The sequence below is a fragment of the Cucumis melo genome, chromosome 9 (assembly GCF_025177605.1).
Source record: "Cucumis melo cultivar AY chromosome 9, USDA_Cmelo_AY_1.0, whole genome shotgun sequence".
Classification (NCBI taxonomy): Eukaryota; Viridiplantae; Streptophyta; class Magnoliopsida; order Cucurbitales; family Cucurbitaceae; genus Cucumis; species Cucumis melo.
Genome location: NC_066865.1, coordinates 862162 through 885145, shown reverse-complemented (window position 1 = coordinate 885145; position 22984 = coordinate 862162). Strand labels below are relative to the sequence as shown.

General features: G+C 33.0%; 2 protein-coding genes across 2 annotated transcripts; one reads left to right on the top strand and one right to left on the bottom strand.

The window, feature by feature from the left end:
- Positions 1–310: 310 nt before the first annotated feature.
- On the bottom strand, positions 311–13562 carry LOC103498758 (TMV resistance protein N-like). Its single transcript, XM_051090141.1, has 8 exons — positions 12871–13562; positions 10955–12047; positions 10581–10856; positions 9120–10232; positions 7414–8042; positions 2507–2666; positions 1526–2257; positions 311–1072 (listed from the first exon to the last, which is right to left on the bottom strand). Exons 1-8 carry the CDS (start codon positions 13428–13430, stop codon positions 575–577), a joined length of 5061 nt encoding a protein of 1686 aa, XP_050946098.1. The 5' UTR covers positions 13431–13562; the 3' UTR covers positions 311–574.
- Positions 13563–18502: 4940 nt separating this feature from the next.
- LOC103498759 (probable L-type lectin-domain containing receptor kinase VI.1) lies at positions 18503–21594 on the top strand. Its single transcript, XM_008461495.3, has 2 exons — positions 18503–20682; positions 21486–21594. Coding segments are annotated over exons 1-2 (1989 nt in total). The 5' UTR covers positions 18503–18694; the 3' UTR covers positions 21487–21594.
- Positions 21595–22984: the final 1390 nt, after the last annotated feature.

The following is a 22984-nucleotide window of genomic DNA, read 5'->3' as shown; positions in this document are numbered from 1 at the left end:
AAATAAGAAATTGAATAATATTTCTTAAGCTTGAATTTCCTAGTTTCTTTCTTACTTACAAATGAGAAACCTTACACATATTTATACTAGTAGGAAAGTACATTAAAAATCATCAACAATAAATATCAATACATGTGACCTTTCATATATCAATGTATTTAGTGATTAATTGTTCCATGTATCTCAACTATTCATGCATATTCAATAATGCAAATTCATGTATTAAGTTTAGATTAATTTAATTTAAACATAGCTTACTAGCTATGGTGCCAGAAGATCGACGGTCTTGGGTTGTGCAAAGCTTGTTATCTAGGACACAAATAGAAGAGTGGATTATTAATCAATACAAGATATATAATAGGAGACACCTAATTCAAGTAGTTGAAAGAATCAAGAAGCTCAACACACCCAAAACTACAAGACATTATCTACGTACGATAAGTTATAAAGCTGAGATGTCTGAGTGATGCATACACCTTCGGATCCAAAAGAAAAAAATAAATTATACAAAACCAATGAAGTGAAAAGGTAATGACAGCTGACAAACTATTTGTTCAATTAGATGATGATTATATTATTGAATGGCTTCCATCAATATCTCGTCAATCAATTTCACATCTTTTTTGTATACTAATTGAACTCCACAACCTTTCACCATCAAATCTGGGGTATCAGCTTCAATAATAACCCAAATCTCAGACCTATGGCGAAGAATTTCACCATATTTCTTTTTTGGGCTGTAATAGAGCCAAACAAACTGGCGTTCATGTAGCCAAATCACTTTGTCCTCAACAATACTATGAATGTGTAATGGTTTAATTATTCCATTCTCAACTGCAAATTGACACATGAGTTCATGCCTTGAAACTGAGCCAACATTGTCGAGAATTGCTGTTGGATGTTTGTTGATTTGGAAAACGGTCCACACTCCAAATCCCATCAAATTACTATTGGTATAAAAATTTGGGGGCAATGGGATGTGTGCATAATTATTTGGAGATAGTTGATTCATCAGTTGGGACCAAATGTTTCTCTTTGGAATAATGAAGTCAAATGAGGTTTCAAATCGATCCTGTTGTAAATGAAAATGTCAATTAACTAATTTGATTACATAATGTATGGGAACAACAATATACAATCATCCACCCATGATATAAACATCATCAAACAACATTTGTTGGCTTTTAGTTTTTCTGTCCATTTCGATCTTACAATGGATTCCATTTTTCTCAAATTGAATTCATAACTCAAATTTTTCAAGAACAAAAATATTATTATAGGCTTAATTTTCAAAATCCTTAGAAACCAAAAAGCAAATGAGATGTTATAAAAAAAGGACCTTAGCAATTGAATGCATAAAAATGATAGAGAAAGTAGTAAAGTCCACACGAACATAGTTAATCAACAACAATCTTAAGAGCTAGTAACTAAACAATGAGATAATTAATGCATAAGAAAATTAAATAGTAATTAATTTGTGAGTAAATGCATAAGACAAGAAGAAAGAGAAGGAAAAGAGATGGACCTTTAAATCCTTTTGAATGAAAGAAGGAATGCTTTCTCTGAGTTGCATAATGTGGCTGATCCTTTCCATATTTGAACTACAAGAACTTGAATCTTCATCTTGAGGATCATGATGAGCATTTGAATTTTGTTCATCAACCCGCTCTTCTATACCAAACTCTTGTCTTCTTCCAATTTCCCTTTTCTCTAGATCATACATTTGAGAATGTACAATCCCTAACATGCTTTTAACGTAAATTTGGTCACAGAATTCTTGAAATTCAACTGGAGAACTCAACACATTACTTACAACTGTGTCGATCAATCCTTCAATATCTTGCTTATAAACAAGACGTGCTCCACAAAGAACAGCTTTAAAATCTGAGTTATTGCATACGATTGCAAAACGAAGATGCCTCCATTGATTTAATCTATATGGATAAACGGCTCGAGGCTCGAAAAACAACCAAAGTTGATGAGGATCATGTAGCAAATCTTTATTCAAGTAAAGAATTGATTCTCTTTCCATTGAATACTCATCATTGTCCACTTGGTAAGAGAAGGAATGAGACTTTGGTGAATTCTCATCAACTGAAAATACTACAAAAAAGGCTAACCCCATCCACTTTTTATCTTTATGCAAATTTGGAGGTAACTTTATTGTGATTGAAGGCGCTTCTAGTTGAAAATTGAAGAAACTTTTTGACATTTCTTTATGAGGAAAAATGTAATATTCACCTGACAGCTTCAATTCCTGTATCATGAATAATATATATATATATATATATATATGGAGAGTTAATTTAATGAAACGTATATATGAAGAGATCTAAGGGCTGTAAACTTTAAATTACTTTTTCTCTTAACCTATATTTCAAGAATATATAAGAAGAGAGTTTGAAAGTGATTAGTTTGGATGACCAGATAAAAAAAGTACTTTTATAAATACTTGAAAAATCAAACCAAAACACATCATAAGAGGTGAAGCATTAGAAAGAAAAACCTCGAATATCCTTAGAAGTGTTGCCTTGAGGTTTCGTTTTAAGATGATAGAGTAGTCACTTTCGTTGTCTTCAGCCTCAGATGCATTCATGGTGGAACACTCCTCTATAATCTCATGTGGTAGTTCACTAGGTAGAAGTCTTGGAGATGGCCCGATTGTCCTGAAACAATAAATTAATTATGAACAAACAATTAATCCTTTAATTAATGTGTATATGGATATGATTAAAAAAAAAGTTTGCTTATCTCAACAATGATATGATATTGTCCACTTTAAGTATAAGCTCTCATCTCTTTTTTCTTTTGATTTCACTTCAACATGTCTCATACTAATTGAGAGATAATTTCTCAATTTTTTTTCCACTAAACGCAGACAATAACTTTCCTAATAATATTAACTAGGCATGCAACATAAATTTTACACTCTATGTGAGTAATGCATGGGAAGAGGGAAGATAGAAACCCTCTTTATTTTTCAAAAGACACAATTGTAAAAAGGTCAGTTAGCTAGCTATGGACAGAAGAAAAACTACTCCTACTGATAGTGTTAAGAAAATGCTTTAGAACTGTAACATGCTTACGTGTTTTTATTTTTAAGTTGTTTCTGTCCAAGTTTGTTCTTGTTTCTTAGAAATTAAGTTATTTTAATATTCATGATTTGTAATCATGGAGCAAGTTTAGGGTCATGTGTTGTTAGTTGATAGTTACTTTTTAAGACTTTAAATATTGTAGCTTTCCTTGAATATGTAGAGTGAGTACTTGTCTTCAATTTGCTGTTGCAATCTTTATTTTTTTGTCTAGAAAATAACAATTGGTATCAGAGCTCTATTCTTAAGGGATCTGTGAGTGTGTGTGTGTGTGAAGTTGTTGTGTGTCATGGACGCCGAAGCAAGTTCTAGTTTCTCTTCAATTTCTCCATCGATATTTGATGGAGACAAGTACCAAGTTTGGGCAGTTCGTATGGAGGCATATATGGAAGCTTTGGATATTTGGGAAGCAGTGAAAGAGGATTATGAAATTTCTGCTCTTCCAGACAATCCTACCATGGCATAAATCAAAGCGCAAAAGAAGAAGAAGACAAATAAATCCAAGGCAAATGTCTGTTTGTTCGCTACAGCCTCATCTACTATCTTCACACAAATTATGACTTTGAGATTAGTATATGAGATATGGAATTATCTCAAGTCAGAGTATGAGGGAAATGAAAGAATCAAAGAATGCGTGTGCTAAACTTGATTTGAGAATTCGAGTTGCAGAAGATGAAGTAAACAAAATCAATTATAGAGTATTCTGTTAGGTTATTGGACATTGCAAACCAAATCAGATTACTTGTTTCTGAGTTCAAGGACTCAAGAATTGTTGAAAAAATTCTTGTATCAGTGCCTGAAAAATTTGAGGCATCTATTTCTGCCTTAGAAAATACCAAAGATTTGACTCAAATCTCTTTTGCAAAGGTACTCAATGCTTTGTAAGCGCAGGGACAAAGAAGAGCCATGAGGCAAGAAGGTGCTGTTAGAGGAGCCTTGTCAGCCAAGCATCATCATGAGAACGTTAGAAACAATAAGAAGAAGTTTTTCAAGAAGAATCAAATTTCTATAAGAAAATCTTCAGCTTATAACAAAGCAGGAGTCAATAATGGATCCTTCTCGCCATGTCCACATTGCAATAAACAGAGTTATCCTCCTTTTAAATGCTGGAGGAGACCAGACGTCAAGTGCACTAAATGTAACAAAATGGGGCATGAAGTTGTAATTTGCAGGAGCAAGAATCAATAACAAGGTGTAGAGGCCAAAATTGCTAATCAGGAAGAGGAGGAGGGTCAATTGTTTGAGGCTATACATGAGTCATGGGTGGTGAATCAAATGAAAGCTGGCTGATTGACAGTGGTTGTACTAACCATATGACTCATGACAAGGAGTTGTTTAAAGATTTGAAGCCAACAAATATCACCAAAGTCAGAATTGGCAATGGAGACTACATATCAGTCAAAGGAAAGGGGACTATTGCGATTGCAAGTTGTACAGGTACAAAACATATATAGGATGTTCTTTTTGTCCTTGACATTAACCAAAATCTATTGAGTGTAGGTCAACTTATTGAAAAAGGCTTTAGTTACTTTTGAAGATGAATATTGTTTGATTAAGGATGCAACAAATCAAAATATTTTCAAAGTAAAGATGAAAGGAAAAAGATTTTCACTCAATCCTTTAGAGGAAGAGCAATTTGTTTTTGCTCTCAAAGAAGATGTAACACAGCTTTGGCACAAAAGAGTCGGTCACTATCATCATTAAGGACTGCTGCAACTAAAGGAGTTGGTTGGCACTTGATATTCCGAAGCTTAGTGAAGTAATCTCAAGTTGCAAAGCATGTCATTTTGGAAAGCAAAATAGGAAGCCATTTCCCAAGTCATCTTGGAGAGCCACTAAAAAATTGCAGCTCATCACACAAATGTTGCAGACCCTCAAAGAACACCTTCTTTAAATGACAGTCTCTATTTTATTGCCTTTATTGATGACTTCACCAGAATGTGTTGAATTTTTTTCTTAAAGTTTAAATCAGAGGTTGCTCAATTTTTTTTTGGAAGTTTAAGGCAAGAGTTGAAAATGAAAGTGGTTGCAAAATTCAAATTGTAAGGTTTGACAATGGGAAGTAGTATATTTCGGCAGCATTTGACAAGTTTTGTGAAGATTCAGGCATAAAGCATTAGCTTACAGCCTCTTACACGTACTTCTCAACAAAATGGAGTTAGTGAGAGGAGAAATAGATACACCATGGAGATGACAAGATGCATGCTGCGTGAGAAGAATTTGCCAAAGAAATTTTGGGCAGAGGCAGCAAATACAGCTGTATATCCTTAAAATAGGCTTCCCACCATTTGAGGCATGGTATAGTTACAAACCATCACTAAAATTTCTCAAAGTATTTGGTTGTTTGTGTTTCACTCATGTTCCACAGAGCAAGCGTGACAAGATTGATAGGAGAGCTTCACCGGGTATCTTTATAGACTATAGTATTATCAGCAAAGCCTATAAAATTTTCCAGCCACAAACTGGAAAGATTGTCGTGAGCACCGTTGTTCACTTTGTGGAGGATGAAGAGTGGAACTTAGATGATGTAGAGAAGAAAGGTCAGACCTTGGAAAAGCTGAAGTTTAAGTTTTTTTATTCAAGTATTGAAAAGGAAGATGACTAGTAGAGTGAAATAGTAGATGATGCTTCCGTGAGAGGAACGAAGTTACTTTGATATTTATGAAAGGTGTAATGTTGCTGTGTGTGAACCCGCCAACTATGCAGAAGCAAAGAAAGATCAAAGGTGGGTAGCTGCAATGGAGGAGGAGTTGTCAATGATAGAGAAGAACAAAACTTGGATCCTTGTTGACAAACCTCAAGACAGGAAGGTAATTGGAGTTAAAAATGGGTGTTTAGAACCAAGCTTAGTGCTGATGGCTCGATTAATTAAGCACAAAGCCATGGTTATGGTTAAAGGGTATGCTCAAATCTTTGGTGTTGATTACACTGACACTTTTGCTCCTGTTGCTAGAATGGACAAAATTCGGTTATTGTTTGCAATAGCTGCACAAAAGGGCTAGAAATTATTTCAGTTGGATGTCAAATAAGCTTTTTTAAATGGTGTCTTACAAGAAGGAATTTATGTTGAGCAGCCCGAAGGATATGATAAGCAAGGTGAAGGAAATAAAGTATCTTCTCAAGAAGGCTCTTTATAGTCTAAAACAAGCTCCAAGAACTTGGTATAGCAAAATTGATGAACATTTACTGAGCTTGGGATTTGTGAAAAGTCTATCAGAAACAACCTTATATGTCAAGCACAATGGTACTGGCATTCTTATTGTTTCACTGTATGTTGATGACCTAGTAGTTATAGGAAACAATACAGATCATATTCAAAATTTCAAATGGGAGATGATGAAGATGTTTGAATGAAAAATCTTGGGCTCAGGTCCTACTTCCTTGGCATAGAGATCAAGCAAGGGCAAGGTGAAGTTTTCATCTGCCAAAAAAAATATACAAAAGAAATACTAAAGAAGTTGAAGATGGATGAATCTAAGGTAGCAAGCACTCCAATTAATCAAAAAAAGAAGTTGTGCAAGGAAGATGGTGCTAACAAAGTTGATGACAGATATTTCAGGAGTTTAATTGGTTGCATGATATGTATCTCACAACAACAAGGCCTAATATTTTGAATGTTGTGAGCATTTTGTCTCGTTTCATGCATTGTGCAAGTGAACTACATCTTAAGACAGCCAAAAGAGTGATTCGATATGTCAAAGGCACAAGTGATTTTGGTGTTAAGTTCACAAGGGGCAAGGAGTACTTCAAGTTAATTGGTTTTTCTGATAATGATTGGGGAGGTTCCATTGATGATATGAGAAGCACTTCAGGCTACTGTTTTACTCTTGGCTCTGGTATTTTCTTTTGGAGCTCGAAGAAGCAAGAAATTGTAGCCCAATCCACTGCTGAAGCAAAATTTATTGCTTGCAATAGCTATTGCTAATGAAGCTTTATGGCCGAGGAAAATTTTACTTGATCTCAATCTAGAGCAGAAGGAAACCACAAAGATTCTTGTTGATAACAAAGCTGCTATTGCTATTTTTCATAATCCTGTGTTTTATAAGAAGACTAAACATTTTAACATCAGGTCGTTATTCTTCCTAAGGTAAAAGCAGAAAAGTGGAGAGGTGATCCTTGTCTACTGCAAAAGAGAAGATCAAACCAGACATTTTAACTAAATCGTTGCCTACGAGGAGGAAAGAAGATTAATATATTCGTGTCCACCTTTTAATTGATAATATACATAAACTTTAATTAGTTCAGTAATGGTTAGGTTGACAAGAATATAAAAACATATTTATTTATATACAGGAGAGAGAAAGTGGTTTAACTGAATTACCTTTGCAATGCATTAAACCAAGAAGTCTTGTAACGAGCTCCACCATCCTTCAAAGTAGAAATATTATTTACAGTACGATTCTGACGATTCAAAAGATGATCAACAATTGATGTATGATATTTTCCAGGATATCCAAACAAGCCCTCGACAATGTTCCCAATAAAACTCCCTGCATTTTGTTCATACAATATTGAAGCTCCACACCATTTGACCTTCACAAGCGGGTTATCAGTGATTATTGAAACATCAATGCAGCAACATTGGTTCAACCAGCTTGATATCTCTTTCATTGGAATGTAAAAAAATGATAGTCCCATTGGGATATCCAATTCATATGTGTTGCCATCAAACACTAGGGGTGATTTTATCGGGCATTCATCTGTTTCCATTTTCACTGTGAACTCACAACAAATTTTTGAATCAATATTATTACTGTCGCTTTCAAACTGTTGTTGGTCTACTTCAAAAGCAGCACCTAAAGCAATTCCAATCCTTGGATTTTCTTCACTTATGTAATCAGGTGGACAATGGGCTGTGATTGAGAATCCATATTTCTTTTCTTCAAAGCATGCTATGAAGTCAGGATAGGGAATCAAAAAAAAGTATGTTACCTGTTGCCATGTGAGTACCTGCCAAATCAAAAATGGTTACATATTATATTTATGTGTTTATTTCTCTGTTTCTAATTCAACTAATAATAATATCAAAGTGTCACAGATAACTGCAACAAACTGAGCCTTTTATGTTGGTTGAAAAAAGAAAAGTAAAAAGTAGATCTATAAAAAGTAAAAAACATATGCTTTTTCTTAAAAGCATATGTTTAATATCGATTTTAAACCAACGTTAATAACTGGATATCCAGTCAGTTCTAACCGAATGTTGTTTTGACCATTAATTTTTTTTCTCTTTTGGACAAAATCTTTTATCTCCCCCTCCCTCCCTTTCCTTTCTCAAACTTTCTCCTTCAAACACTCCTTTTCTTTTCCCTCACACCCACATCATGGTGCTCATCATCGGTTTGATGAGCGTTCATTCAGTCGCCAGATGTCTAAAGTTGTTCTCCTCCATAACATTTATTTAGACATGATGACGTTTTTTAAACTGCCGCGGCGTTTTCCATGAGTTTGCAGTTGTGTTCTTGTTTTCAATGAGAGTTGAGCTCACCTTGGTACATGAATCTAAAGTAGACAATGACCATATCCATAGACTTTAACTTTTTTTTGTAGACTTTCGTCAATAACATGGTCTATCATTGATGTAAACTTTGAGAATGTAACCTAAATTTTGATATATTTACAATTTCTTTATATTGTATGCTATATCGGTAAATACTTTTGGTTTGATAGCAACAAGTAACCTTTTTTTTTAAAACTAGAGATAAGAAAAGAAGGGATGAATAGGTGCACCAAGATTTCTCAATTAAGTTAATACACCCATTGAACTTCATCATTCTCAGACCCAAAGTCGATATGATCTAACATCAGTAGACTTACAAAACTTGGTCTAAATTTTTCTATATCAATTTTTTTTTTTTTGTATTGTTTTATATCTACTAATATTTTAAGTATGATTATCGTAATTGCAACTGTCTTTAATTTAATAAAAAAAATTCACTAAAGAAACAATTAGTCCCATGTAAATTTAAGATGCTAAAATACGTTTTTGGGTTTGCCCTAAAAGGTAAAAAAGAAAAGTAAAGAAGTTACCTCAATGTATCGTTGAGTCGTTGTCCTTAGGTGAATGGCAGAAAGGTTTGGCTGATCAATAGTGTAGCTTTCAGATGGTTCATTGGAAATAGGACATCGGATAAATGTTATTCCCATTTCACTTGAAGGAATTTGTTTCTCTTTATTGTAATATTCTTTTAGTGAAACACAATCTTTTGCGTCTACTTCTCTAACACTTAGTGGAAGTTTTGGTAAACTCAAAAGATGAAAACATTCCACCAAAAATAGATCCCTCAAATTCACAAGATGACAGATGCTTTCAGGCAGTTTGGTAAAATGGTTTTTACTTAGATGAAGGATTTGCAATGAAGCTAAGCTGCGAAGGTCATTAGGTAAATCTCCATCCCACAAATTACAATCACTCAGATTCAAAATCCTCAAAGAACAACCAAATGTAAACCAATTTGTCACTTTCAACCCTTGAGAATAAATGGTGAATTTTCGAGTGAAATTCCAAGTAGGGAATAATGAATGAAGAAATTTGCGAGATAGTCCTTGACAGTTTAGTATTTCTAGTTTGGTCAAAAGTTGAAAAGACATTGGAGCTTGATTTACACAAGTGCTTGTAATATCAAGCTTCTCTAAGGAAGAAATATTTCCTAAACTCTCTGGAAGACTATCAAGTTCTGAGCAGCCATTTAAATTGAGGGTTTTGAGAGATGTTAAAGAGCCAATAGTGGAAGGAAGTTTTAGAAGATTTGTGCAATTTTTGAGATTTAATACAACAAGTGATGTTAAATGTCCTATTGATGAGTGCAAAACTTTTATGGATGTTTCCTCTAAATGAAGCTCTAATAAATAGTTCATGTTTGATGAGATTTTTGGGAAATGGGTGAGACTGGAACAGCCTGAAAGAACCAAAATTTTGAGAGATTCTAAACAAATATTGAAAGGAATGTTTGTTAATTTCTTGCAATTTCTAAGGTCCAATTGAATTAGATGCTTTAGATTACCCAAAGAGTGGTGAAGTTGGTGAAGTTCTACACAGCCACTTAAAACCAATCTTTCAAGATTTGGAACAACTGAAAAATCAGGTGTCTTTGATAGGAATTGAGAATCACTTAGGTTTATAACTTTCAATGTTTCCATGCTCTGCAAATATAAAAATACAATACCAAAAAATTTCATTGTTAGCAAAATTTCAAAGATAATTTGCAAATATGGTTAAAAACAATCCAAATTGCACTTTAGTCGCTTTACTTTCAAATGCCAAAATGGATAAAAAAACAATCCAAATTATGCAAAATATTCATGTAGAATGACAAAAATTTCATAAAACTCTGAAATTTCCAAATCCTGTTCTATTTTTTGTTTGGGATTTAAGAAGAAGATTCATAACAGATCAACTTTAAAATGTTTTAGAGGGAAATTAAAGTTGAAACTAATTTGCTGAAAATAATAATGTACTTAATTATTTAGTACTGTGTTGTGTTGATGTACCTTTGAAGTAGTCCAAAGAAGGTGAATAGAGCTATTTGGCAACTCAAGCTCCAATAGATTTGTGGGATTGAAATTTGATGGTAAGGTCTTTAAAGGGTAACCATGCCAATTGAGAAACCTTAGTTGATCAGAGAGATATTCAATTTCTTCACAAAGATGAACATTGTTCAATTTCAATACTCTTAGATTTGTCATTGAAGAAAAGGCTTTGGCATTCAAATGTGATTCTCCCTCCTCATCAAAATCCATCATTATCCCTTCGATTGCTTCTGTTCCCTGACGAATTAGTAATTCATCATACATATATACAGATAGATATATATCATTCCCACATGCCAAGTTTTCCTATGAATTAAAAAAATATATATAGTTACCTGATCCCGACTTAGAGCGAGATTGATATCCTCACGAAGCCACAACCTAGTTCGTTTTTCTGGCTCATTCGGAAAGGTATGGCGAACAATTTCTTGACCCATTTCTTGTATTAAATCATGTATTTGTAGCTTATCATGTGGTGCAGTAATAAGACATTTCTCCTCCAATATTTCTAGTCCAAGAACAGCAGGAAATCCAAAACTTTCAAGAATTTCTATTGCTTGGTTCTTACTCTTCCTCTTGAAAAAACATGCAATGTCTAGAAAAATTTTCTGTTCAGATTCCTCTAACATATAATAACTGATTTTTAACTTTTCTATAATTTCCTTATCACGAACTTCCCACAACTTTTCCACTGCATTTATCCAATCCTCCATTGGTTTATTATGTAAAGAAGATCCAAGAACCTCAATTGCTAATGGAAGTCCTCCAGCATAGTTTACAACTTGGCTACAAAGATCAAAATACTCTTCCTTTGGATGCTCTTCTCCAAATGCCTTTTGTGAAAAAAGTTGAAGACCTTCTTCAATTTTCAGCACTTCAACATTGTATCGTCTTTCGATTCCATGCGAAATCAGGAGATGTTCGTCTCTCGTTGTAACAATGACTCGACTTCCCGAACCGAACCAATCCAAACCGCCAGCTAATTTTTGAAGTTGGCTTAGATGGTTGACATCGTCAAGAATTATAAGAGCTTTAATCTTACTTATTCTTCTCTTGATTAATGTAGCTCCATCAGCATTAGGGATGTCAATGTTTCTTTTCATTAGAGTTCCTGTTATAAGCTTTTGCTGTAATGAAGCTATGTCTTCTTTCTTCAAAGCTTCTTTGACATTGTCCAAGAAATAACATCCATCAAATAAATGAGAAACACTTTTGTAAATGATTCTAGCAAGTGTAGTTTTGCCAATTCCACCCATTCCCCATATTCCAACAAATCGTACATCATCTAAACCTATTCCCAAAAGCATATTTATTTGGTGTAATCTTGGGGTAATTCCAACTAATTTATCATCATATCGAAACAAATCAGGACGCAATTTGTTGAATATATGCTTCACAACTTCATCGATTATGCTCCCTTCTTCAGACCTATATGCATATAATACTTTTCATTTTTAGTAATCATCTCTATCGGAATGCTAAATTTTGAAAATGTTATTGTTTTTGGAATTCGTTTAAAAATATAAATGTTTAGGCAGAAAAGACAAAATTTGATTATAAGAGATTCTGCCAAAAACAAATATATAATTTCCTTTAAAAAAAAATTAAATCCATTACAAGCTAGGTTAGGGCATCCTATGAAAATTCACAGAAGGACGTCACCTAATATAGAATTGCTCCAATTTTATTACTTTCATGTTCTCATGATCCTTTCTTACTAAGATGTAATATCGATTTATTCATGTCCCCTTCTAAACTCAATCAGATATTTAAATTAAGTGTAATAATTTTTTTTCATTTAGTATTTTTTATTATTTTTGGAAGAGCTCTTCTGCTCTTCTTTCTCCAACTTAAAACACAACTTTCTTAAAAAGAAAAAAAAAAATACACCCTTAAAATATCACTAAATCTTTTGAGGCTTCAAACATTTATTCTAACTTTTCTCCTTTTCCCTCAAAGAAAAAAAAAAATAAACAAAAGAAAATTTCTATTAGCATTTTTCTCAGAATTCCTTTTCAACTTTTTTTCTCTAAAAATATTTCATCTCTTAGTGTTCAAGAAAGAACCCATACATCAGGTTGTCTTACCAAACAACTCTATCCTACAACATATGAATGTTAAGATAATTTTAGAATATCAAATCCTAGGCAGATGACTTTTATCTGTGCTTCCCTTGTAAATATGAACCACAAAACATACTTAAATTAAAAAGAAAAAGTTGAAGAGAGTGAATATATAATTATTACTTAACTGGGAATCTTGGACATGCCATCCAGAGAGATGGCCAACTTGATTCATAGAATATCTCCAGTTCTCAACTTCTTCAATATCAATCTTAGGATTGGCTTCATGTTCATTGAAGTACTTCTCAAAGTTCCCCTCCTGCTTCCTCACATTGCCTGGATCTATTTTGTAAAATATCGGAAGAACCAATTGATCCATCAACTCCTTACACATTGCAATCTTCCCTACTTCCTTCATGCAAACAAAACTCCCATAGTTCTCCGAAAAAACCACGATCGAAGATCTCGATTCTTCCACGGCCTTCATCTTCTCCTCTACACCATACGGTTTCTCTCCGTCTTCTTCGTCTACGTCGTCTCTGAAAACTACAATTCCTTGGCTTGTCAACGCTTCATGAAGATCGGCTGCGAAACTTTGCCCGGTATCCTTAGCTCTGTGGCTGAGGAAAACGTCGTAGTTTCGTAAGGGAGGAAGAGGAAGAGAGATAGAATAATAATTAGGAGGAGGAGGAGAAGATAGGGATGTAATTGAAGCTCTTCTCTCCATTATTGTTGCTGGAGAAGCCATTGAAGGCTGGTGTGGGAGGTGCTGTGATACTAACAAAATGGATTCTGATGGTTTAGAAGAAAACTCAAGTGGGGTGGCCAAATGATTTTCTCTCTCTCATGTGGAATTTCATTAATGGCTATCCTAAAGGGTTTCAAATCTATTGTTGTGTTCAAATTTTATATTTGTTTCATCTTTCGAGGCTTTCTATATACTTTTTTAAGTTTTGATGCCCACCTGTTTCTTTGTTTTTTTCTTCATTGGATTTTTACAGAACCCATGTTTGACTAATATGAAAAAAAGCTGAGATCCAACCAACGAAAATTATGAACACAAATAGGTACTACACTGAGAGGCGTATATACTCAGGATTTGATAATTATAATAGATTAATAATGTATTGGAACATTTTCATAAAAATTACAATAAAATATATCAATGATAGAGTTCTACACTCTTGATAGACTTCTTATGTTCTTAGTGATAGTCGACAATATTTTTAAAATTGTCTTTTTTAAATTAAATGTTGATATGTGTACAATTATTCTAAATCTAAGTCTTTTTTTTTTTTTTTGTCCGGTTTAGAGTTTTATATTAATTCTTCTATTTCAAGTTTTATTGTGCTTTCTTTTAAATTCTCTGTTTTTTTTTTTTTTTTTTTTTTTTTGTCTTTTTTTGGTTTATTTTTGTGACAGTAGTGTGTGGAAAGCATTTTTTAACTAATAAATGGTATTATAGGTTTAGGTTCATATATAGTTTTCTAAATTTCAAAGTAAGTTTTATGGTTGCAACATCACCTGGACTTCCACCTCGAAATATGAAATTTGCTGGTAGCATAGTCAAAGTGATGCGTTAATTTACTCAAACGCAGTACAACTAATCTAAGAGTGATAGTTGCAGAAGGTTTAAAGAAGAAAGTCTCCGAGCAGAAGATAAGCTACTGGAAATATATGCATGTAAAGAGTTATGGATTGGATTCCGACATTGCCTTTCTCGTCAAGGGAGTCAATAACAACTTCTAATAATAGACAAAGTTCATCTTTATCGAGTATGTTTTACTTTACCATAACAATTGAATTAATATATGTGTAACGTAATGCCCCATATTTTAAGAGAATGAGGGGATAATGTAATTTTATATAGTTAATAAAGAGTTAGAGAGAATATGTACCTTTTTGAGATTTAAGATAAGTTTTAGAGACATGTATTGATATATAGGGGCACGTGAGTTTCAATACTTTATATATGTGTCGTTATTGTGGTGGACAATGGCTCCACTTTTGGATACCTCTGATCTCTTTGACTTTTTAATTTGTTACTATCAAGACAATAATCTAAGGTTAAGGTTAATAGAGGGAAATATATGTTTTTCTTATTTAAGAAGGGGAGACAACTACAAGAGATAAAATACTAAACAAACATTTTATGTTAGTTTTAATTTATTTTTTCCATATTGGTCTCTAAATCACAAAACTCTGACATCCTTATCTTTAATGTTTCGAAAAATATTATAATTTTATATTGGTCTATAATCGTGTTAGGTCGTCTGTTTGGTGTTCGATAGACCCTAGGGTCTAGGGTCTAGGGTCTAGGGTCTAGGGTCTAGGGTGTCTTGCTCGTGCAACGGTTTTCTTTAAGGTGCGTTTGGGAGAGACAAAAAGTTATGTGAATAAGTATTCTGATAATCCTAGAATTATCATAATCTTAATATTATGATAATATATGTTTGGGTGAAAGTTTATTATCGGTAGTGTTATGATAATATGTGTTGGGGGAAAGAATTATGAATGGTAGTATTATGATATAGTATGTGTTTGGGGGAAGTATTATAATAGGTAGTGTTATGACTTATGATAATATTTGTTTGGGGAAAGGATTATGTGAGAAGAATTATAAAAATTATTTATTATTATTATTTTTTGAAATTTATATTCTAAATCCAATACACAAATATTCGTATATTTAATTTATCAAATTGTCGTATTTTCATAAAATAAATTCCATTAGTTTTCTTAAATACGATGTCTATTTTAAACGTTTTTTATGCAAGTGTATTGTGGCAATAAATTATTAATTTTTTTTTTAAATTCATATTCTAACTTCAATACACAAATTATATATATTTAACTTACCAAATCGACCTAGTTTTCGTGAAACAATTTTAAATAATTTCTTCAAAGATGACGTCCATTTTCAACCTTTTTTTAACGTTGGGTTGTTACGTGTGAATAAATTATACTTTTGTTTTTAATTGATATTCTAAATGCAATACACAAATTGAGTATATTTAACAATTGATTTAAACCAATGACTGGCAACATAATTTCATTCAAACGAAACATTATACGAAGAACAAAATAGTTTCTAGGAAGGGAGTTATAAACTAATGTCAATTACATGGAACACAATGCAGGAGCAAAAGTTATTTATTTATTTTTAATTCATATTCTAACTCAAATACACATATTTCATATATTTAATTTAGCAAATCGTCCAAGGTTTGGTAAAACAATTTGCAATAATTTTTTTAAATACGACAACCATTTTCAACAATTTTTACGTAATCGTTACGTGCGAGTAAATTATTATTATTATTATTTTAAAAAAATCATATTCTAACTCCAATACACAAATTTCGTATATTTAATTTACCAAAGAGTTCTAGTTTTCATATACTTAAGAGTGAAACAATTATATTTAAAGTTAAATTGATTTATTCTATATGACAGCTTAAATACAACCGACCAGCTTGTCGAAAGACTCCCCAATCTTTATTTGAGACCAAATTGGTGTGTTCTACCTAGACGTGACCAAGAAGATAGAAGCCATATTTTTATTACTTGGCCATATGCTGTTTCCATATGGAATCTTATTGGTTCTCTTTTGAACAGAAACCTCCTCTTCCATAGTCCCAGTGAGCTTTGTAAACATATTTGCTGCTGGAACCAGAAAAACAAAAAGAACATCATCATTTTCAGTACTATCACTTGCGCCTATGGAAATATTTGGCTGGAAAGGAATGATAGAATTTTCAACAACAAAGACAAGCCTCCAAAGGATACATGGGAAAATATTAATAAAGCTTTAACAGGACTAGCAGATCCAGACTGTTCTCCAATTATATGGCCGCTTCTTCTATTGCTTTGAATTTACATGCTTTTGTTTAAATGTTCTTTTGGGTTGTGGGGCTTATCTCCTAGCCCTCTTTCTTCTTCCTTGTTTCTTTGTACTAATTGAAGATTGATTAATAAAGTGGGACGATGAGGTTGCTAAGGGAGTGTCCTAAGTGGACTGTCCACTTAGTGGAGATGCGTGCACCTATTGACCCATCGTATCTTTTTTAACAAAAAAAAAAAAGTTAAATTGATTAATTATAAATAAGGAATAGTTAAGGAAGGATTGAGGAAGGATTAAGCTAAACAGTATAACCCTTTCCCCGTACTCCTTTCCCTCCTCCAAACACCCATTTAAATTTTTTTTATTGTTTTTTTAAATATTAATTAGAATGAACCAAAATATTTACAAATGTAACAATATATATCAGTGATAGATACTAATAGACACGGATAGATTGCAATTATCGATCACTGATTCTTATATCTATCAGTGACTATCAATCAATGATACGTGATAGACTATTAAATTTTGTTATATTTGTAAATATTTTTTAGTAGGTTTCTCATTTACGACAATTTTCAAAAAATATAATAATGACTTGTTTGTTAAACATTTAATATTACTTCTTTTTTACTGAGAAATATTACTTCTTATTAATTGCTATGTGAAGGTGAAAATATGGATCAATTCCATTATTATCTTAAGTTAATTCTTTTAGAACATTGAATAATGGAACTACACTGTTTTTTCTTTTTTTCCTCAATTGAATGAAGAATGTAATTATAATATCATAGTTAATATGTGGATTAGTTGACTAAACCTGATGAGATTAGTCCAAATTAAGTGTGATTTTTAAGACATTATTTTTAATAATTATGGCTTAATTAATTAATTTAATCAAATCATTTTAATAGTTAAAATGGGCTCTCCAATCTCAAGACATTATTTCTATCAATCAATGATGGAGCTTTAATTTTGTCCTCAAACTTGGACAAAAGTTTCCACAATAATAATATCCAAGTGAATTGGATCAACACCTACTCCAATTGCATTTTTTTTAGTACAAAGTAGTCGGAGAGATTGAACCACGTATCAATCTTTTGGTCTTCAACATATATAAATACTAATCGAGCAAAACTCTGGTTATAGCAAATTATATTTTTTTTATTATTAAAAACTTGTCGTTGGTACACATATCTAACTTTTGACTGTGTTTTCGTCTTTTTCCTTTATTTACAAATCTATATTTTAATTTTTAAAGCCTACATAATAAACGCATCTAAGTTATTAGGGTTTGGAATACATCTTCAAGTATTTAATTTCTAAAACTGGCGCAAACTTCTTTTATAAAACTAACGTGTTGCAGCGCGGACGGGTCTTCATCCACAACACACCTTTCTGTCTTACAACCGTGGGACAACTGCGGTGCTGCAAGACAAAAGCTGTTTAAGCTTCATTTCTTTGTTTGTTAGTCTCAACTGATGTGCCACTTGACTCCATATTTACCAAATTGATTTAGCTCTAAAATGACTATACTAACAATAGGGGTATTTTTTTTTATTTTTTATTTTGAGTTGTTTGTTCAAAGAGATAGTAAAAGTTTTAGTTCATATACCAGAAATAGTTTCTTTTTTACGCTTCAAGGGTATTTTAATTTTGAAACATTTCAATAGCTTAGAAATGTCTTTTAAATAAAACTTCAACGGTTTTCATCCAAAATTAATGGTAAGAACGTTTTTGAACCTTTGCTAAAAGTTGTTTGAGTATATTTTTAATTTTCTTTTGAAAGTTTTAGGATATTTTTATCTACTACGATCGGATCTGACATGACATGACATACTTAGTGAGTCCCATGTAATTCACCAAAAATTGGGTGCAAAACTATAAAATAGCATCAAAGATATTTTTGCTCTAACATGGGATTATTTCATTTGTTCAAAGGCTTTGATATTTCAAAATTTCCCAATCAAACCATTTCATTGCCGGACACGGCTCTCCCATTTGCGCATTTCCATGAAATTTGCTCACTATCGACTTTTCAATTTCAAAGTCAGTATGGTCATTCTTGTTTTAGCCTCCAATTCAATCACACAAATTGCAAAGAAAATCAAGAAACCCTGTTGTTCTAAAACTGAAAATTCAGCTTTCATTTCTTCCAAAGTGAAAACATGGCTCCCTTAACTTTTCTTATACTGTTGTTCTTCATTATGCCTCCTTATTTTTTTGCAGACTCTAAATTTTTATACAATGGATTTCGTGAAGGAAAAGGATTGTTTCTTGATGGGGCGGCAATTGTTAAGTCATCTGGTGCGTTATGCCTCACCAGCAATTCACAAAATGTAGTTGGCCATGCGTTTTATCCTGATCCAGTTAAGTTGTTTGATACAAACTATCCTTCAAATGCTTCATCTTTCAGCACAACTTTTGTGTTTGCTATTGATCCTTCAATCCCCGGCCACGGCGGCCACGGCTTGGCCTTCACCTTGGCTCCATCAACTAAGTTTGATGAGGCTGAAAGTGGACATTACCTTGGATTATTCAACCCTCTCAACGATGGAAATTCATCCAACCATATATTTGCTGTCGAATTCGACACTGTTAAGGGGCATGGTGGAGTAAGGAATTCTAGAGACAACCATATTGGGATTAACATCAATGGCGTTTCATCAGTTGCATCTAAATATGCTGCTTCTAGCTATTATATTGATGATACGTTTTGGAAAGAAATCCAAATTGATTCTGGTGATCCAATAGTTGCTTGGATTGATTATGATGGTCGGAGTAAAAATTTGAGCGTCACTATAGGTCATTTGGAGCAAAAGCCAGAGAAGCCACTCATTATATATTCTATTGATCTAACTTCTGTTATGAAGAATCAAATGTTCGTGGGGTTTGCTGCATCGACCGGTATCGAAACAAGCGCTCATTACATTCTGGGATGGAGCTTTGCAGTGAATGCACCGGCACGGCAACTGAAGTACTCTCTCCTTCCCAACGTACCAAAAGAGCAAAATCTTTCTTCTTCTTCCGATAACAATCCCCAGTTGAAAGCTGTTTTAGCAGTGTCATCTATTGTAGTCATTATGACAATTGTTGTCTTAACCTTCTTGTTTATAAGAATGAAGAAAGCAGAGAGCTTGGAGGATTGGGAAAAAGATTGCCCTCATAGATTCAACTTCAAGGATATTTACACAGCAACAAATGGATTTAATGACAGCGCCCAAATTGGGATTGGGGGATTCGGGTCAGTATATAAAGGCAAGTTAAGTTCAACAGGAGCTGAGATTGCTGTGAAGAGAGTCAGACGAGACTCAAGCCAAGGAATGAAGGAATTTGCAGCGGAAATCGAAAGCTTAGGACGATTAAGACACAAGAACTTGGTTAATCTTCAAGGATGGTGCAAGAAAAAGAACGATCTTCTCATAGTTTACGATTATATTCCAAATGGAAGTCTTTATTCTCTTCTCCACACTCCGAAACAGAGCGTGATATTGAAGTGGGAACAAAGATTCAACATCCTCAAAGGCATTGCCGCAGGATTACTACATCTACATGAAGATTGGGAGCAAGTAGTGATCCACCGAGATGTAAAGCCGAGCAATGTTCTAATCGACGCCGACATGAATGCACGATTGAGTGATTTCGGATTGTCCAGGCAATATGACCACAACGAAATGTCACACACAACTCGAGTCGTAGGGACAATAGGCTACATACCGCCAGAGTTGTTTCGCACGGGGAAGGCGTCGAAGAGCGCGGATGTGTTTGCATATGGAGTTTTGCTTCTGGAAGTCGCGTGTGGAAGAAAGCCTCTAGGATCAAACCAATTCATATTGGTGGATTGGGTGATGGAACGGTATGAAACAGGGGACATTCTTCATGTGGCTGACCCAAAATTGAATTCGATTTATAAGGTAGAAGAGATGGAGATGGTATTACAACTTGGGCTTCTATGTACTCATTGGAAACAAGAAGCTCGACCCTCAATGAAACAAGTTATGAGGTTCCTTAATGGAGAAGACCCACTTCCAGCATTCGATGCATGGACTAATTCTCAAAGTATCTTTGGATCCAGTTCAAGATTGACAATGACTGATCGTTCTTCGTCCCTGTTTGTCGGTCCGATCTCCTCTGCCTCCATAAATGCAGGAAGATAGTAAGCTTTTGTTTCTTTTTGTAATCTTTTATGTATCTTCCACCATTAGTCTCTTTCATTTTTTTATTGAAAATTTTAGTATCTTTCTATGTAGAAAAGAAATATATGTATACATGATTTTGTTTCTTTTTTAAGCAAAAGATTAAATACTGAAGTAGGACAGATTTGAAGAAAGTTTTGAAGGACAGTTTAAATGTAATGCAATCAAACTCAAGTTTAATTTCTAAAATTTATTGTTTGGATGTAATAGTTTAACCAAGTACTGTATAAAGTATCTTAATTAATATGCCTATGAATATTCAATTTTATGTTATCTAAAACTTTACAATGTCAAATATATGGCTCTCTGAGGTATCTGACATTAGGGGTACTATTCATTCAACTTTGACAACCTAAAAGACCCTACCAATCAAATGTACCTACAAGGTTTGCGTTAGTTTAGATAAGTTTTTTAGGTTTAGGTTATGCTACTTTGCTACCTTTTTAAGAAATTGGCTAGTTTGGGTTCGATTACACGCACGCGCGCACACGTATTTAGGTAGTTTCACCAACCACACAATCACTATTCTCCTTCAGTTTTCAATGAAATCTTCAATGGTAGCATCTTTCATTCACGCATCATCATTTCACTTTTTTCTCACGAATTAGAGTTTCTTAAATCACTAATTGACCCAAAAACTTAGACTAATTGATGAAGAGATAAATTCCATATATATAATATTTAATACTTGTCTCACTTGTAAGCTTGAAATTAATATGAGAAAAACCCAATAAGTGGAAATCAATTTGTTTTTTTTTTCCAGAAATATACGATATGAGCCAGCAGATGCACGAGAACATCTCCACTAGGTGGATGCCTCCGTAGCATCGTCATCATTCTCACTTCATTGTATTAAATAAGGAGGAAACAACATGTGACTCTCTTGAATCACTTGTCTTGATATATCATCTTAAGTCACTAATTGATCCAAAAACTTAAGCTAGTAGGTTAAGGTAAATTTAATATATATAGAGAGAGATAATTGCAAATATAATAATTAGATTCAAAGTATTAACATATACATATATAACCAAATAACATTTAAAAAAAACATCAAATATAACAAAACTTATCAAATTTATCGATGATATAAGTTTATTACAAATAGACCATAAGAGACTATCAACAATAGAAGTTTGCGTTGATATAAAGATCGACTTTGTTATATTTGCAATTTTAAAAATGGGCTCTTATAAATATGACAATTATAGTATCATAAATTAGGCTCATAGCACATCATTTTTACATTTGTAAAAATAGCAAAATTGAAGCCAACCCGCATTTTAAAAATACAAAATTATGAAGCTACCCTTTAGTCATTACTGATACCAATATATATGGTTGATACACCAATATATACCGTTGATACACCTGATCTGTTTTGCTGATGTACTGCTCATATACTTTTTTTTTACTCCCTAATACTTCACTGATACATATTATTAGTTTGAAACACTTGATATGTTGTTGATACACTCAATCAATTAAATATACTTAAAGCACTAAGAATGATACACTTTATATATCGTTGATACATTTGTTATTGTTTGCTGATACACTTGATAGATTTAATACACTTAATCACTTGCGAAACTTCATTGATACATATTATTAGTTTGATACACTTGATATGTTGTTGATACAGTTGCTCAACTGTTGATATACTCAATCAATTAAATACACTTTGATGCACTAAGAATGATACACTTTATATATCGTTGATACACTTGTTATTGTTTGTTGATACAACTTGATAGATTTAATACACTTAATCACTTGCTAAACTTCGTTGATACATATTATTAATTTGAAACACTTGATATGTTGTTGATACACTTGCGAACCTGTTGATACACTCAATCAATTAAATACACATGATCCACTAAGCATGATACACGTACGTTATGTTTTGTCGATACAGTTGTTATGGTATGTTTACAATCTTAAGAACATGTTGAACATCATTATCGCATATAGTCAACAAATTAAAACTGAAAGTTCAATACATGACTTAACCTGAATTTCAGTATGAATCAAGTTCACAAAAGAATCAAATGATGATATCACTTCATCAACCAAAACACAATTTATTTTGTAATCCACGTAGTAATGTTGCTCATCCCATTGACCACTCTGAAAAACAATCACTGTCAACTTAACCATAACTACAATGAGTTGCAATAATTTTGGGAAAATAAAAAACATGTAGTAAGTGTATCAGTCAACTAATACATATAATATAAGTATATCATACCACTCATA

What these genes read in the sequence shown, in the direction of transcription:
- LOC103498758 (XM_051090141.1), bottom strand. Translation starts at nt 13,430, where the DNA reads ATGGCTTCTCCAGCAACAATAATGGAGAGAAGAGCTTCAATTACATCC. An exon ending in TTCTTTGGACTACTTCAAAG is followed by an intron (nt 10,233 to 10,580) that starts GTACATCAACAC and finishes TTATATTTGCAG; the next exon opens with AGCATGGAAACATTGAAAGT. An exon ending in CGACTCAACGATACATTGAG is followed by an intron (nt 8,043 to 9,119) that starts GTAACTTCTTTA and finishes TTGATTTGGCAG; the next exon opens with GTACTCACATGGCAACAGGT.
- LOC103498759 (XM_008461495.3), top strand. Translation starts at nt 18,695, where the DNA reads ATGGCTCCCTTAACTTTTCTTATACTGTTGTTCTTCATTATGCCTCCT.